General features: G+C 40.7%; 1 protein-coding gene across 2 annotated transcripts in view; it reads right to left on the reverse strand.

The window, feature by feature from the left end:
* zswim5 (zinc finger, SWIM-type containing 5) overlaps positions 1-15,144 on the reverse strand; it is a 301,620-nt gene extending 286,476 nt beyond the window's left edge. For both annotated transcript variants that reach the window (XM_072510737.1, XM_072510736.1), the window contains exon 1: positions 14,584-15,144. In XM_072510737.1, the coding sequence (XP_072366838.1) occupies positions 14,584-14,995 (412 nt within the window). In that variant the 5' untranslated portion in view covers positions 14,996-15,144. The remainder of the gene's footprint in view (positions 1-14,583) is intronic.
* Positions 15,145-15,447: the final 303 nt, after the last annotated feature.

Here is a 15,447-nt window from a genome sequence, read left to right on the forward strand (position 1 = left end):
AGTAAACAGCAACTAAGGAAACACACACAAAATAAACCTTCTCTGTGTAATTCAAAACCTATTGCACCCTGGCTTTTTAAAAAAATCTATCCATCCTTTAAGAATACACAATAAAAATAAAAGTAAAGTTTGTTTCGGCATCCGAATAACTTCCCAACTGTCAACTGTCACATTAGGTTTTGTTTCAGCATCAGCATAAGTAGAAAACTCAAACTCTGACTGACTCAAGTAAATGGTAATAAGTTAATGAACATCTCTGTGCATGTTAAATCTGCACCCTGATCAAGTTCAATAGTACTGAATCAAACTTTCCCTAATGAAGTCAACAACATGATCGATCACTGGTTCTAATCAACATTCGTATACATTTGCGGAACAGAATTTTTGACTAAAAAAAGCACTAAAAGCATCTATTTTTTTTCCAAACTAGCTCATTTGCTGCTTTCCTGAGGCCTTGGCTCCTTGCTGGAAAATGATTCCACGAGCACCACGGCCCAAAGCTACTTACCCCACGTAGCAGTTAGTCATGCATGGCCTCAACAGGGATCGCCAGCGTGGCTGTTGACCCCAGGTCCTTCACAACCAAGACTCATTCTCTCCATGCCAGACCTCCAATTGTGCAGAGTGTAGCAAATTTCCAGTGTAACCCAGAGGCATCGCAGTAATTGTGACATTACTATCCCTGTTCAGGTGGAAATCAGCTAACTCAGCATGGAACCGGAATGGAATATGGTCCTTCCCGTACTGTATATCTCATCTACTCACTTCCGAATTACTGGAAAAGAAAAAGTCACCTACTTAATCTTCACGTCAAAAGGAAAACGTCAAAATGAAACTATAATTACATTTTTGATGGCCTGTTTGAAAAGACATGGAGGGTTTGTGGTTTGGTAGGTAGCACCCTGCCTTTGAAACAGAAGCTCCAGGTTCAAATCCCATACCAGGATTTGTTGGCCATGGCAGGAACATTCATGACGCAGCCAGAAAGGTTAAGAATCAATTGGCTAATTCTTCCAACACCGATGGCAAGTGGTAACAGTGAGAGATTACAATTCAGCCTTTATTGACAAAACGTCACGGGAGTGCATCCATAGACGACAGAAATCCCTCATGTAAAAGATCCCACATGAGGAAGTCTACATCCTACACTGGGTGAATATAACTGAAGTTGTTTAAAAAGAATACAGAATCGTATACAAATGGAGGTACCAAAAAGTTAAAATGCAGTCTATTGGCAACAAATAGTTTTCAGCATCCTTTATTTATTGAATGCAGTTGAGAAGTATGGTGATTGATATTACCTGATCCAAAGTAATGTAGTTTGTTAACAAAAGAGAGGTTTTAGCAGAATGGCGACATTTATACTTAAATATGGAATAAATTCAACAATTTCCAAAGTTACACAGCAGAGTTCGCAGGAAAAATGCAGGTAGCATGGTAGCACTGCGCCAGCTCTCCAAATTCTTTCTGCAGCAAAGTATCTTACATTCTCTTTCTCATCTCTTCCCCCAGAAATATGCAGTCTAATTCTTTACTCAAGTCACAAGCTAAACTGCATTGAAACAAAGGCTTGGCATCACAAACTATAATTTTATTCAACTAAAAATGTCAAAGTTTTGAATAATGCTACAGCAAGAGCATACAATTTATTTTCACTTCTGCACAGGGCCATTTAAAGAAACTACACATATATTTAAAGTAGGATGGGGTTATCCATAACAAAATATAACAGACTATCAAAACAATTCAGTATCCAAGTATCAGTCAAGTCTCAGAATTGGTCCTTGGTATGAACGAGTTGATCTCAGACAAGCCAACAGTCAGAACATGACTGAGTATCTTCAAGTCTTGGGAGCCAGAAATTGAAAAAAAAAGGTAACGAGTATTCCCATTCTTGATCATTATCCTGCACAAGCTACTACAGATCACGCAAGTGTTCACATGTTGAGTCGAAGCAAGATCAGAACGGCCTGCAATTCTAGCCATAGTCAAAAAACCTGATCATTTGCAGTCTCTGGTGCATAAAGGAAGAATATTTTGGAACGGGTCTCAAACCCATGGAATAGCTCCCCATCTGGAATCAGTGCTTTCAGGGGGACATTCATAAGATTAGATGAAATAAACTAGATTCTGGAATTGTGGCTGCACATTTTTTAAAAACTTTTTTTTTTTTAAATGAAACCTCAGCAGGGCTCTGTGGATTGGCTGAAACACGGGCACATATCCACTGTTAAGTTTTGCAACTATACAAAATAGATTCTGCTATGCAAGGAAGCCGATGCACAGATTTAGCATGTTTGCTATCAAATGCAATCTACTGTACCACAAAGTTTAAACAAGGCACAATACAGACGGCTCTATTCTCCAGGATTATACTTTATAGATATTTATTTAACATTAAAGCCGACTTCCTGTACAATATGCATGCTGCTTCTTTAATTTGTCCAAGGCCAAATCATCCATCTCTAGCTCGCTTGACTAGAAACAATACCCTCCACAGGATTTGGGTCAACACCGAACAAAATCCCACTGAATGCCGCCATGAACCTACTCATTGGCCGTTGTCAGGACTCATTAATGGACAGCTACAGCCCGAGGATCAAATGCATCCTGTATGCGACAGCTGATCCGCTGTGGATTATTCACATAATTTAATGGCCATACGCAGCATGGGGTACAGCTGTCATGCAGGAGAACAAGAATCTGTTTTAAAAAGCCAACTCAAATTAAAATATATATAAAATATTAATATCTATGAACACAGGAGTATTGAACACGGCTATGGGAAGGAGGACCATTTTTAAGCATTTGCACTGCAGGTTTATTGTTCCTTTAAATAGAACAAGCACCATGTATAACAATGCCAAGTTGAAAATCTTACTGTCTCTTAAAAGAAAGCTTTAAAAATACTTCTACTGTCAGGCATCCCACTACCTACCAAACACATCATAACATACTACTGAACTCTGCATATGTTTTATATGTTTAAAATATGGATTTGGCACAATGCGCATGATATAACTAAGCTGTATTTTGCCAATCTCTGGCTGCTTTAAAATGTGTTGACTAAAATAAGACAGTTAACAACTCCTGGGCAAGGAATCCACTGATCAAGTGAAAATTAAATAGTAATTTCTTCTCCATACTCCGTTCAATCCCTGCCTCCATGCATACACTCATACATGCATACACTCATACATAGAGCTGTCACAAAGCACAACAGACATAACCAGTGCAAAGTTGCCAATGAGGACCAGAAGAATGGTGTAATGCTGATTTTACCATAAAAGACCTTGGAAATTAAGGTGACTTGTCCTGGTTTTTATGCCATGTCCATATTTTCCAAATCTTATATGCCGATTCAGTGAAATCATCACCAAAACCCTCTTCCACTGAAGATAGCTCCAACCAATGCTCAGGTGCAAATTTCCTGAATAGCTTAAAATTTAAGTCCAAATTTACAGATCATAGTAACATTTCTGGTATTTCCTGTATCTTCCAGCAGCAGAATGAGTTTCATTAAATATTGAAAAACTTTCATAAATATATTTTCAGGGGCAGCATGGTGGCGGAGTGGTTAGCACTGCTGCCTCACAGCGCTGAGGACCCGGGTTCAATCCCTGCCCCAGGTCACTGCCAGTGTGGAGTTTGCACATTCTCCCCGTGTTTGCGTGAGTTTCCACCCCACAAACCAAGGATGTGCAGGATAAGCGGATTGGCCACGCTAAATTGCCCCTTAATTGGAAAAAACGAATTGGGAAATCAAAACTTAAAATATACACATTTTCAACATTGGGATGGATTCTCCGATCCGATCCCCCCCGCCCCGCATATCCTTTGGTCGCGCGCGTTCGCTGGCGGCGTGATTCTATCTCCCCGTCACAATGGGATTTCCCGCTGAAACTACAAAACTCCACCATGAAAGCGGTTGCCGGGGGTATGTTGCCAGCGGGAAAAGTGAATCCCGACGACTGGAGAAATCTGGCCATTGTCTAATTTACATCAATAATGACATTTTCATTTATAAAGATGGTCTTGGGGGCAGCACGGTGGCTCAGTGGGTTAGCATTGCTGCCTCACAGTGCCGAGGTCCCAGGTTCTATCCCGACTCTGGGTCACTGTCTGTGTGGAGTTTGCACATTCCCCCCGTGTTTGCGTGGGTTTCGCCCCCACAAACCAAAGATGTGCAGGGTAGGTGGATTGGCCACGCTAAATTGTCCCTTAATTGGAAAAAATGAATTGGGTACTCTAAATTTATTTTAATAAATAAAGATGGCATTGAAGGAGGAAGACTGTGTAATCATGACATTTTCGCGAGACCCGATTATTTATGCTGACTCACATTGGGTTTACACCAGTTTACACATTCTGAGGTACTCAAATGTATTGGGGGGAAATATTGGTGCAAGCCACAGATGGAAACATAGGTGCAATCTCGATACAAATTTTTACTTCAGGTCCAATTATGATATTTAAGCAAATTCAGGACCTGTATATTTAAATTTCCGCGAAGGTATAAAGCTGGAGTAGAGAAGACTTAAGAGCGATCTGATGAAAGTGTACAACATTATGAGGGGCATGGACGGGGTGGATAGGGAGCAGCTGTTCCCCTTAGTTGATGGGTCAGTTCAAGATGAGGGGCAGGAGGTTTTGGGGGCATTTGAGGAAAAATATTTTGTTTTTGGGTTGTTTTTTTTTTATACAGAGGGTGGCGACGGTCTGGAATGCACCGCCAGGGAGGGTGGTAGACGCGGGTTGTCTCACATCCATTAAAAAGTACCTGGATGAGCACTTGACACATCATGACATTCAAGGTTAAGCGCCAAGAGCTGGCAAATGGGATTAGGTAGGCTGGTCAGGTGTCTTTCATGCGTCGATGAAGACTTGATGGGCCGAATGGCCTCTTCTGCACTGCAGTATGTGTGATATCAGTTTCTATAATATTCCAATTGGTGCAACAAATCAGGTTAGCTTCTAAAGAGTTAGTTTAACGCCACACATCAAAACCTACCCAATACAAACTGTTATTTTAACTAAGTCTGATTTTTAAAGCTTCACTATTTCCTTGCACCACTGAAATTCAGGTAAAAACAAAAAAGGATAAAAACAAAAAAAGTGTAAAATCAATATCCAACAAACACCTTTTTGTACCAAAATATTTGATTTGGGCAGCATGGTAGTATAGTGGCTAGCACAATTGCTTCACAGCTCCAGGGTCCCAGGTTCGATTCCTGGCATGGGTCATTGTCTGTGTGGAGTCTGCACGTTCTCCCTGTGTGTGCGTGGGTTTCCTCCGGGTGCTCCAGTTTCCTCCCACAGTCCAAAGAACATAAGAACTAGGAGCAGCATTAGGCCATCTGGCCCCTCGAGCCTGCTCCGCCATTCAATGAGATCATGGCTGATCTTTTGTGGACACAGCTCCACTTTCCGGCCCGAACACCATAACCCTTAATCCTTTTATTCTTCAAAAAACTATTTATCTTTACCTTAAAAACATTTAATGAAGGAGCCTCTACTGCTTCACTGGGCAAGGAATTCCATAGATTCACAACCCTTTGGGTGAAGAAGTTCCTCCTAAACTCAGTTCTAAATCTACTTCCCCTTATTTTGAGGCTATGCCCAAAGATGGGCAGGTTAGGTGGTTTGGCCATGCTAAATTACCCTTAGTGTCCAAAATTACCCTTAGTGTTGGGTGGGGTTACAGGGTTATGGGGATATGGGGATAGGGCGCAGGTGTGGACCTTGGGTAGGGTACTCTTTCCAAGTGCTGGTGCAGACTCGATGGACTGAATGGCCTCCTTCTGCACTATAAATTCTATGATTTGAGTGGCCAATATAATTTAAACAACTAATAAACAGTTCTGACTATCATCAATGGCAAGGTCATCATTAGCTACATCCTCCTCTCTCAAGTGCCTCACTTCAATACAGAGAAGTTGGATGTGTACATCTGAGGAACCAGCTGCGTGTCACACCATGACTATAGTGTGCTGCTTTTAATGTTACCATGATTCATCAGGTTTGTCCCTAATTTTTAAACGAATGAAGAGGGGGGGGGGGGACCCTTTATCATGCCCCTCATTAGATTTATTGCAATCAAAAATGGTTGACGTGTAGGAAGACCTGTTTTTCTTCCTTGTTTGTGCTCTACTGACAACCCATCATCTTGGATATTTTTAAAAGTTGTATAATGCCTAGTTTAAAATCTTATGCAAGTTTTGTGCTTTAAGTGAGTACCAACATCATTACGTTTGAGATAAAAGATGCCAGGCACTACAGGCTTGAATCCACAGAATTCTGTCCCCAGATACTGTTTTACCATTGAAAAACAAATATCTACACACACATGGAATTATTCATTGTTTTCAAATGTCAAGACTCAATTATGGCAGCACGCCTCAGCAGAAGTCACATTTTGAGTGAAAGCCAAGAGGACAGAGCTGTCATTTTCGGGTGTGAAAATTCAATTAATTTAATAAGTAAATTAGTATGAGCAGTTTATCCCTTTTACCTAAATAAAATGCTGGCGCTAGTATGAACATAGTACTTTGTTTCCGTTATGAAGGTTAAAAAGACACTGCATACTGGCCAATATTCTCAATGACAAATTATTTCTCTGCATACCTGCAAAAACATGGGCTATTATTCCTGCACAAACGTCATCAAGCATCAAGAATAAGTTGAGATGTTGAAGTTTACTTTAATATCTGAAATCCCAAAGCCAATTTTATTAAATAGATTGTCTTCTCCTTTCAAGGTAGTAACCTAATCAAGGGGTTCAGATAGAGGTGACAAATCATTTAAATTGTATCATCAGGACCCTTTGATTGGTTACTACATTTTAGCATTGAATCAGGAGTAGGCCATTCAGCCCCTCAGGTCTGCTCTGCAATTCAATTAGAACATGGCTGACCTGCATCGCAATTTTATTTTTGCTCCATAACTCTTAATGCCTTTAAACTAAGAAAAACCTAGCAGGCTTCAAAACTCCAATTAACTCAACATTCACAGCCCTTTGGATAGTGCGTTCCAAATTTCTACTATCTTGTGTGGAAACAGTGCTTCCTGATTTTGATCCAGAATAGCCAAACTCTAATTTTAAGATTATGGTGCCCCTTTGTTCCTGATTTCGCCGCTAGAGGAAATAGTTTTTCCATATCTACTCTATTAAATTATTTTAACCACAATCGATCAACCCTTAATCTCCTATACTCAAGGGAATACAAGCAAAGTATATGAAATATGTTCACATATTTTAAACCTTCCAAGTCCTGGTAACCACTCCCAGATATCTATAGTTCTCTTGAGACAAATGTTCTGTTTATGAGATATTACACAGAGTATATTTTCATGTGAACCAAAATGAGCCCCACTTTCAAACTGCCTTTAGAATTGTGAATACCAAAAGGAAGTTAAAAGTAAAGAATGCATCAATTAGACTTTGTAACAGGGAAATCATTACCTATTGCAGGCTCTCCATTAAACTTTGAATAGGAGAAACTATTGCAATAGCAGCATTACGCTGCTTCTTGGAAAACTAAAGATACTAGGTTGGTACTTCCAGCAGCTCAATGACTAGATGCACTGCCAATTGTGACACTGAGTCATACAGGCAAACAACAGGCCAAATTTCATCAGTGGTCTGTGCTGAATTAGCTCTTAACTGGGTTGTGCTTGGGTCCAACAATTGCCCTCAGCATCCCTGGGTGTGGAGGATATACTGGTAATAGCAGCCAGGGTTCTCAATCCTCATGACTAACCAGTGACCCCTGCTGGGAATGGATGCATGGACAGACTTGGACTTGGCTGCAATTCCCCACTCGCCTACTGATATTCCACTAGGTACACATGAACAATGGCAATCACCAGAACTTCTTGCTTTAAAAGCTTCCCTTGGTGTTCCTTTCAAAATATATTACAAATCATTTTTTATTCCAATATCAAGACTTTTAAATATCAGAGAACATGGCTATAATGCATGGAAAATATATTTTCCCATTAAAAAAGAATGCATTTTCTTTACATCCTAGGGGCATTACGGCAAAAAATATTTAGTAGGGAAAGGATGCTTATTTACACGTGCGAAACATTTACCCAGTTAAAACATATTAATTTCTTCATGTGAACACTAATGACACAAAGCAGCACTGTCCAAAAAAATGCCAATTTTGTTTATTCCAAGCAGATAGAACCCTTTTGCTGATTCTATTTATCAAAATGGGATCCAGTTTGAATGATGCCACTTGATCCCATCCCATTGTCTGTTCAATCCTACCTCCAGCTGCAAGTTTTATTTGATTTCCCAGTTTTTATTTCTTCTCCTTCCCCCACACTTTGCATTTTTATACAATTACAATGTAATGCTGCAATGCCCAGACTTTACAGAGTTTAAATAACCGTTTCCGTTCTTCTGCAGCCCTCGATCCAAACACAAATGCAGCATTTTATTTTCAGCAATATACTGCAGTTTTAGGTTCACTGCATAGCTCTTCACCCAAAACATCAAGGCGTCACCTTCTTCCAGCCCCCTTTGCACAAATAGTACATCCTCTCATTTACCGAGACACCCGCCATGCTCAGAAATCATCTGTATCTGGACATGAAAATACAGCCACAGCAAATGGATCTTTCTATCAAGAGCTACACTGTTCACTACAGTGAATCATGGTCAAGACAGCACAGTTTCACAAAGATATTATCTTATTTTACACCACATCAAATTAATATGCTGGTGTCCAACATTTTCACTTGGGTGGATGAAATGTGTTGTTTTATGATAGTGAACATTGGCCATCATTTAGAACCACAATATAAATAAAACCTGCTCGCTACCTATTCAATGTGATAATACATTTTTATTTTCTACTTTCAAATGTCAGCTGGCCCACAGTGCATTTTCAAGCTTTTATCTCGAACAATTGGAATATTTCAACTAAATCCCGTTTAACATATTACGGTAGAGTTTCCTCTTCAGGTACACAAGATCTTTCATGAACCAGGGAAATCTGGCAGCAATTTGCAATACTAAAAAAAATTCTTGATAATTTAAGGTGATAAACTGGTTTTATTAATACAGCTGAAAAGGTGATTATGAAAAATAAGCAGATACATTCAGACTGTCTGGTCCACCATATGTAAATAAACCGATTTTAAGTAACTGGAAATTATGTTAAAAAATAGGCAGAAACTAATTACTGCACAAACAATCTAACTGATTCGAAGCAAATTAATACTTTTAAAAAGAGACATGCTATCAAAGCTTTTTTCCTTGCACTCATCAGGACCGAAGCAAGAATGCCAAATTTCAACGGGAACCACGATTTACACAAAGAGAAAATGGATGATGATTGGCTGGCAAGTCAGCCCCGAGAGGTCTAGATATTGCCATGGCAAATGCAAATTGTCCCTCATGTTATTGCTTATTCAAAAAAGCTGCAATGTCTGGTCACATTTTGTTTGACTGCAGAGGACAGAACCTTTTATATATATGTAGCTCCTGGCAAGCACAAGTGAGCTAGATTGTGAGCCTGACTGATAGGAATTGCACTAACAACCAATTTAAGATTATCACACTCTGGATCGTTCAGTAAATGCTGCCCAATCACATCTAACATTAAGTAGAGTTTTGCAAGCTTGGTTTGGTCGAGTACAGCCAGTACTATGCCAATTGCGAACAGCCAAATGGAGATGCTATTTGATATGGTCGCCACAGTGATTAATTTCATCTGAGGCTGTGGTCAGCTTTCTGGATGGGACCGGCTTCCACGCTATGTTTAATAAACTATCACAAAAAATCTTAGAACCTCAATTTGTGCTCAACATAACTCACTGTTATTCTGGTTTTGCTTGGGCAACAGAAACTCCAGGCCACTGTATCCAACATGTGTCTTGCACATATTCTCATAATTTGTGTCATTATTATACTTTCCAGATAGATGACTGGGACACACACACCAGATGTTTACCGCTAGACGATAAAATTTTAGCAGTCATCTACAGAAGTTGAACAAGGACTGTTAGGCACTTCCAGAACTTTAAAACAAACCCTAGACACTATGCCATTGCTTCATATCAGATATAATGCAAAATGTTCAACTGTGAAAAATTGAGGCTTTTTGGAATAATAAAAGTTTTGAAGAGTGCACTAGTTAGGAGTACTTGATTGCAATTTAATTACATTTTCAGGTAATTATTTTACTCAACATTAGTAAGATACCTCAACAACACCTGTAATATGGAAATGTTTTATTGAAACTATTGTATGTTCAGTATTATACACATCTTCACTGCAATAAACAAAGTGCGCATGACAAAAGGATCTTATCTTGTATATTTACAAATGTACTCAGATAATACCAGCAATGAGTCTAAATTGACAAATAACTGAACTTGAATTTATTCCATTATTGGTTGCTTGCAGCTCCCATCTTTTTTAATTTGTGCTTTACGTATTACCTCTAACTTTTTTCAAAAAAACTGACATTTCTATTTTCTCACACCCTCCTCATATTAATTACCACCATTAAGTTCCCCTGTTAACAGTCCTCAAAGAGATTCTTACAGCATTAAAATAATTTAGCACTAGAAAATCTTTTCAGCTTCCAAAAACGTTTTGTTTCCAGATAAAGATCTCCAAAATTATCCTCTTCAAATTTACAGCCCTGTGATGAATTCTTGTTTTTAACATATAGAACCAAAGAACATTGGTTACTATACATGTGAATATATGGTCTACAAATGAATCAACTTGAACTTTCATTCTGATGCAGAAATGCACCACCTTAACATTGGAGCGTTATATTTTCAATTGTTCAATGCTTTAAATCATTCATAACTTCTTGGGTCAATTCAAACCTAACCACATATTTCTGCATGTTCCAATTTACTGAATAGTTTGTGCATAAATTGCATTTCCTGGTAGTAAATATTTGAAAGATTTCAGAAATGCAAAAGGCAAGATGAGGTGACCTCTAACCGATGAGGTGACCCATAAAACTATTCTCAAAACCAACAACAAAAATGAAAAACTTGCATTTATATAGCACTTTTCACGAACACCAGATGTTGCCAATTACTTTATGTTTGAAATGCAGTCACTGTTGTAATGCAAGACAAAAATATCATCTCTGGAGAATATTATTCTTTCTCAGAATCATTCGTACAGGAGGAAAGATTTCTGTAACATTCTTATTCAGAATGGATATCCTGGGCTAGACTTCAGCACAGGCCTAACCACTGCCCCTAGGGAAACCTCCATAATAGCATAAATGTAAACATACTATATTTATCTACAGTACAATTTATGCTTAAAATTCAAAGCATGAAATACAGTCTACAACACTATTTGTATCCAGATGATTAACACAGGTATTTACAAATTGAAGTTTTGTTTACACAAAATAAATTCCTTCAATGGCTCAACAGGTTCGCTAAGTAAATAGCTGTGGCACGTTCAATCGCAGAATTGCACAGTATTAGGCGAACTCAGTCAGGGCACTCATAGGAGCACCACATTCAGCTCCTGCACCTCTAGGTTTGGAAAGGGAAAAGTCAGCCACTCCTGATTACTATTCAATGATTCCCTACTTGATATGTGTGGACATTGAGGTCTGACTACGACCTCCACCCACTTACAGTCAAATAGTTTGCCAATTCCCAATGTCAGGACAAATACATGGCCACTCAATGAAAAAGCTATTCTTACAACTATGTTTTGATGTGTACATCTATGGGAAATATGGCAAGAGAAATCTAAAAGCATCTGCTAACTCATTAGTTTCTAATATTTTGAGTAAATAGTTTAATTATTTCAACGTAATTTATGGAGCCACGACTACCCAAGAGATCTGGTGCAAATGCAAACAAGGTTTCTTACAAATTTAAAATAAAAATTAATTTTAAGCTTCATTTACCCCTTTGGAGGAATAAACAAAGCAAGTGTTATTTCTTCAATAAAAAGCAAGTAATGCTTTAAATATTATGAATGAAGTCCTTTGCTCTTCTGGATATACTTTGGACGGGATTACTTGCAGACGATAACCTAACACTACCCGAGAGTGCAGTGGATGCAGGGACTTTTGAGTAAAATTAAACAGGAGATAAGACAGATTTTTAATAGGTTGAAGGGTTATGGACAACGGGCAGGAAAGTGGAGCAGAGAGATCATTCATGATGGTATTGAATGGCGGAGTAGGCTCCAGGCCTGAATTCCCTAATCCTGCTCTGAGTTTTTATGTTCTTATGCAACAGGAAAATGAAGTCCACAAAATCATGTTATCCAGAGGTTTTTTTAAAACCCTAATTTTAAAATCAGACCAAGGCAGGTCAGCAGCACGGTTCAATTCCCGTACCAGCCTCCCCGAACAGGCGCCGGAATGTGGCGACTAGGGGCTTTTCACAGTAACTTCATTTGAAGCCTACTTGTGACAATAGCGATTTTCATTTCATTCATTAAACTGTTGTTGTTTGTTATTACAAATTGGTGAGTTTGCATTAAAATTAAGCAATAGGTTCAGAAGAAACAAGGAGTTCGTTTATAATCAAATACTTAGTAAAAAAAAAATTGCTCAGAGTTTTTGTAATCATTTCATATGTAGCTGAGAAACCAAAACACATTTTAAGTTAAACTATGAACTGCTCCTTAAAAACAAAATTGCCCACTTGGATGTATTAATAAGTAATGGTATGCCACTTCCAAACCGGATTCCTCTGTTTGCTTGAATTTTAAAAATATATCATTCGCAGGCAACTGTCCATTCGATTAAATACGGCCAAACCTCTCCAAAAATTGATCGCAATTTCAAACGCAGGAAAAAAATTAAGTTTTGATTTTCTCTTCCTTGAACCTCTGGAAAGCGAAAAACGCAATCTTCGAGGAACCGACCCTTTTGTCAATCTGCTTTGAACAAGCTGGTCAGCATGGAACCTCAGGTGGCAAACTTCCAAGTTGTGAACTCGCCTACCTGGCTTCACGGAAGCACCAAGAGCCGATGCAATGCCGTTAAATTAGCTCCAGCAGCAGACACCGCCACTCCGGACTCAAATCGCAAACAACTTTCAGTGACGATTGATGGCAAAATAAAAAGCAAACAGACATTGCCCCCTCCTTCGTGTAGTTCCTGCCTTCGGACGTACAAGTCAGGACAGTGTACAAGTGCAAACATGATGCAGGAACCGTGCACTTCCAAATCAAGTCGTTTCACCTCTTCTGGTTCATGCATCGCCCGGACCTTTACTGCGGCAGTTTAATTGCAAAAGCACGGAATTAAGAAACAGTTTGCAGGATAGATATATTGTAAAGGTGCAAAGAAGAAGCTTAATGGCAAAGTTCTTGCAAAAAGAGGTCAGACTGGCCTTTTCTATCATTCCGTTTCTGGTAAAGTGCAGGAATAAGGGAATCAATTTATTAAGTCAAAAGCGGCAATTGTAACAAAAATAAAGTATAGAGCCTCGGGTGATGTATCATCCCCGGATTTGGCTCGGTTCCCTACTGTCTGTGGGAATCAGAAGGTGAAAAAAAAAATCGCTTTTGGTAAATGCAAATATTCAACCGGGAAAACGCGAAAAAACATTTCGGAAAAGACAAGCTGATCGGTGCGCGATGGCAAAATGAAAACACACTGTGAAATAAACGAGAAACAACGGTCAGTCTTCTGTTACCACTCTTTCCCTTCCACGCTCCATTCCCCCGCCCCCTTTTCCCTTGGCATCACTACAGAGAGAGACGATCCTTATTATGGAAATTGCCTGGCTCGCTTTCTCTCCCATTTCCCTTTATTCCTGGTTTCGCTTTGCTGGTTACTGGTCATTTCCGGGGGGGGGGGGGGATTGGAAATGTTACCTCTCTCCAAACATCAACATACTGTTAAAGAGTCGTGACTGCGAGCGTTCCCCAACCGAAATGTTAATAGCTGTCAGCGTACGAACTTGTTCCTGTTTATGGATGCTGGATTGGCATTTCCCCCTCCAGTCAAAGAACATTCCTGACGGGCAACTCGCAGCGTTATCCTTTCTGACAGCTCAACATAATTAAAATCACTGCCGATTTTCTGGGCGCCTTAAAAACAAAAACAGCGAGCTGTTTTTTGTTGTTTGTTTCCTTAAAGCTGTAGTCAAATCAGGCGAGAGAGAAAATGTATCCGCGACCTTAACTGAATTACTGTAGCGTACACCTTTCACTCGGACCACAACGTCGTTTTTATGGATCTCCCCGCCCTCTTCTGACCCTAAATAAACACCCCCCTCCCCACCCCTCTTCCCACGATTTAACACAAACACACAAATGGGCATCGACGAAAGGCTATTAATACATCCTTTTGTGGTCAGAACACGGCGGGCTGTTTTGTCTCAAATTTACCTCATCGGCTAAAGCCAAAGCCTGCAAAGATAATTCCATACAGCAAAAACTATTCAAAATGTTTCAGAGGCAAAAGTGGGGATATGTTTTGCAGACAGTTGACAAAACATTCCCCGGTGTGGGAAAGCAGGCAGTTCAAACGGAAGTGTCACTGGACCGAATCCATTTTTGTGGCGATTGTGTAATTATTCCCCTCCCATTATTTTTCTTTTTTGAATCTCACTCACCTACTTGAAGAACATTTTCCACGCAACCGCTCTCCAGCAGTTTAATACCTCTCCTGAACGGGAGGCGATTCTCATCGTCCCCGGGCACGGCGGCGCCTCCTGCCGCCGCCGCGGCGGCTGCCGTCTCCTCGGGGGAGTAGTAGTTAAAGGACGAGTACATGCAGATCTCCCTCTCGTTCCTGGGGAAAGACCAGTAAACAATTCGCCTCTGGACGGGCTCGGGGATGCGGGAGAAACGTTCCTCCACTTGCTGAAAGGGCCACTTCTCCGCCACCATTTTAGCGCTGGCATCCAGGAGAGACTCCGGCTGGTGGGTTCTCCCGGTCGGTGCAGGTTTCTGGGACGACCTGGAAGCGGGGAAGGGCCTAGAGCAGAGACGCTTTGCGGTCAGCTGAGCTCTGTCCTCCGCCATGCTGCTCCACAGTATCGGAGAAGGGAGGGGAGGGGAGGGGGGTGGAGTATCCACCGGGCAGCCCGCACCGCTACAATGTTGCTTCTTTTTATTAACACAGCATTCGAAACCTCCGCACAGCGCAGCCGAACCTGCCCGCTGCCGCCACCCCCCTCCTCACCCCCATTGGCTACAGCTGACCGCCCCCCCCCTGAACCGCCGCTCCCCCTCTCCATTGGTCAACACGGACGTCAATCATATCGGAATGACGGACAGCACGTTCGCCTGCTTCTCGGGCTGGAGGCCGGCCCCGCCCCTCCCTCCCACTCGGGGGCCGATTGGTTCCCCTGCGCTGTCAATCACGCCTCCCCCCACGCGTCACAATCGGTGTGCAGCCCTCCAGTGCCATATAAGGAGTGCATGTCTGAATAGGGAGCCGGCTGTCACGCGGGCCGAGGTCATGCCGCACAAAG

The sequence above is a fragment of the Scyliorhinus torazame genome, chromosome 7 (assembly GCF_047496885.1).
Source record: "Scyliorhinus torazame isolate Kashiwa2021f chromosome 7, sScyTor2.1, whole genome shotgun sequence".
NCBI lineage: Eukaryota > Metazoa > Chordata > Chondrichthyes > Carcharhiniformes > Scyliorhinidae > Scyliorhinus > Scyliorhinus torazame.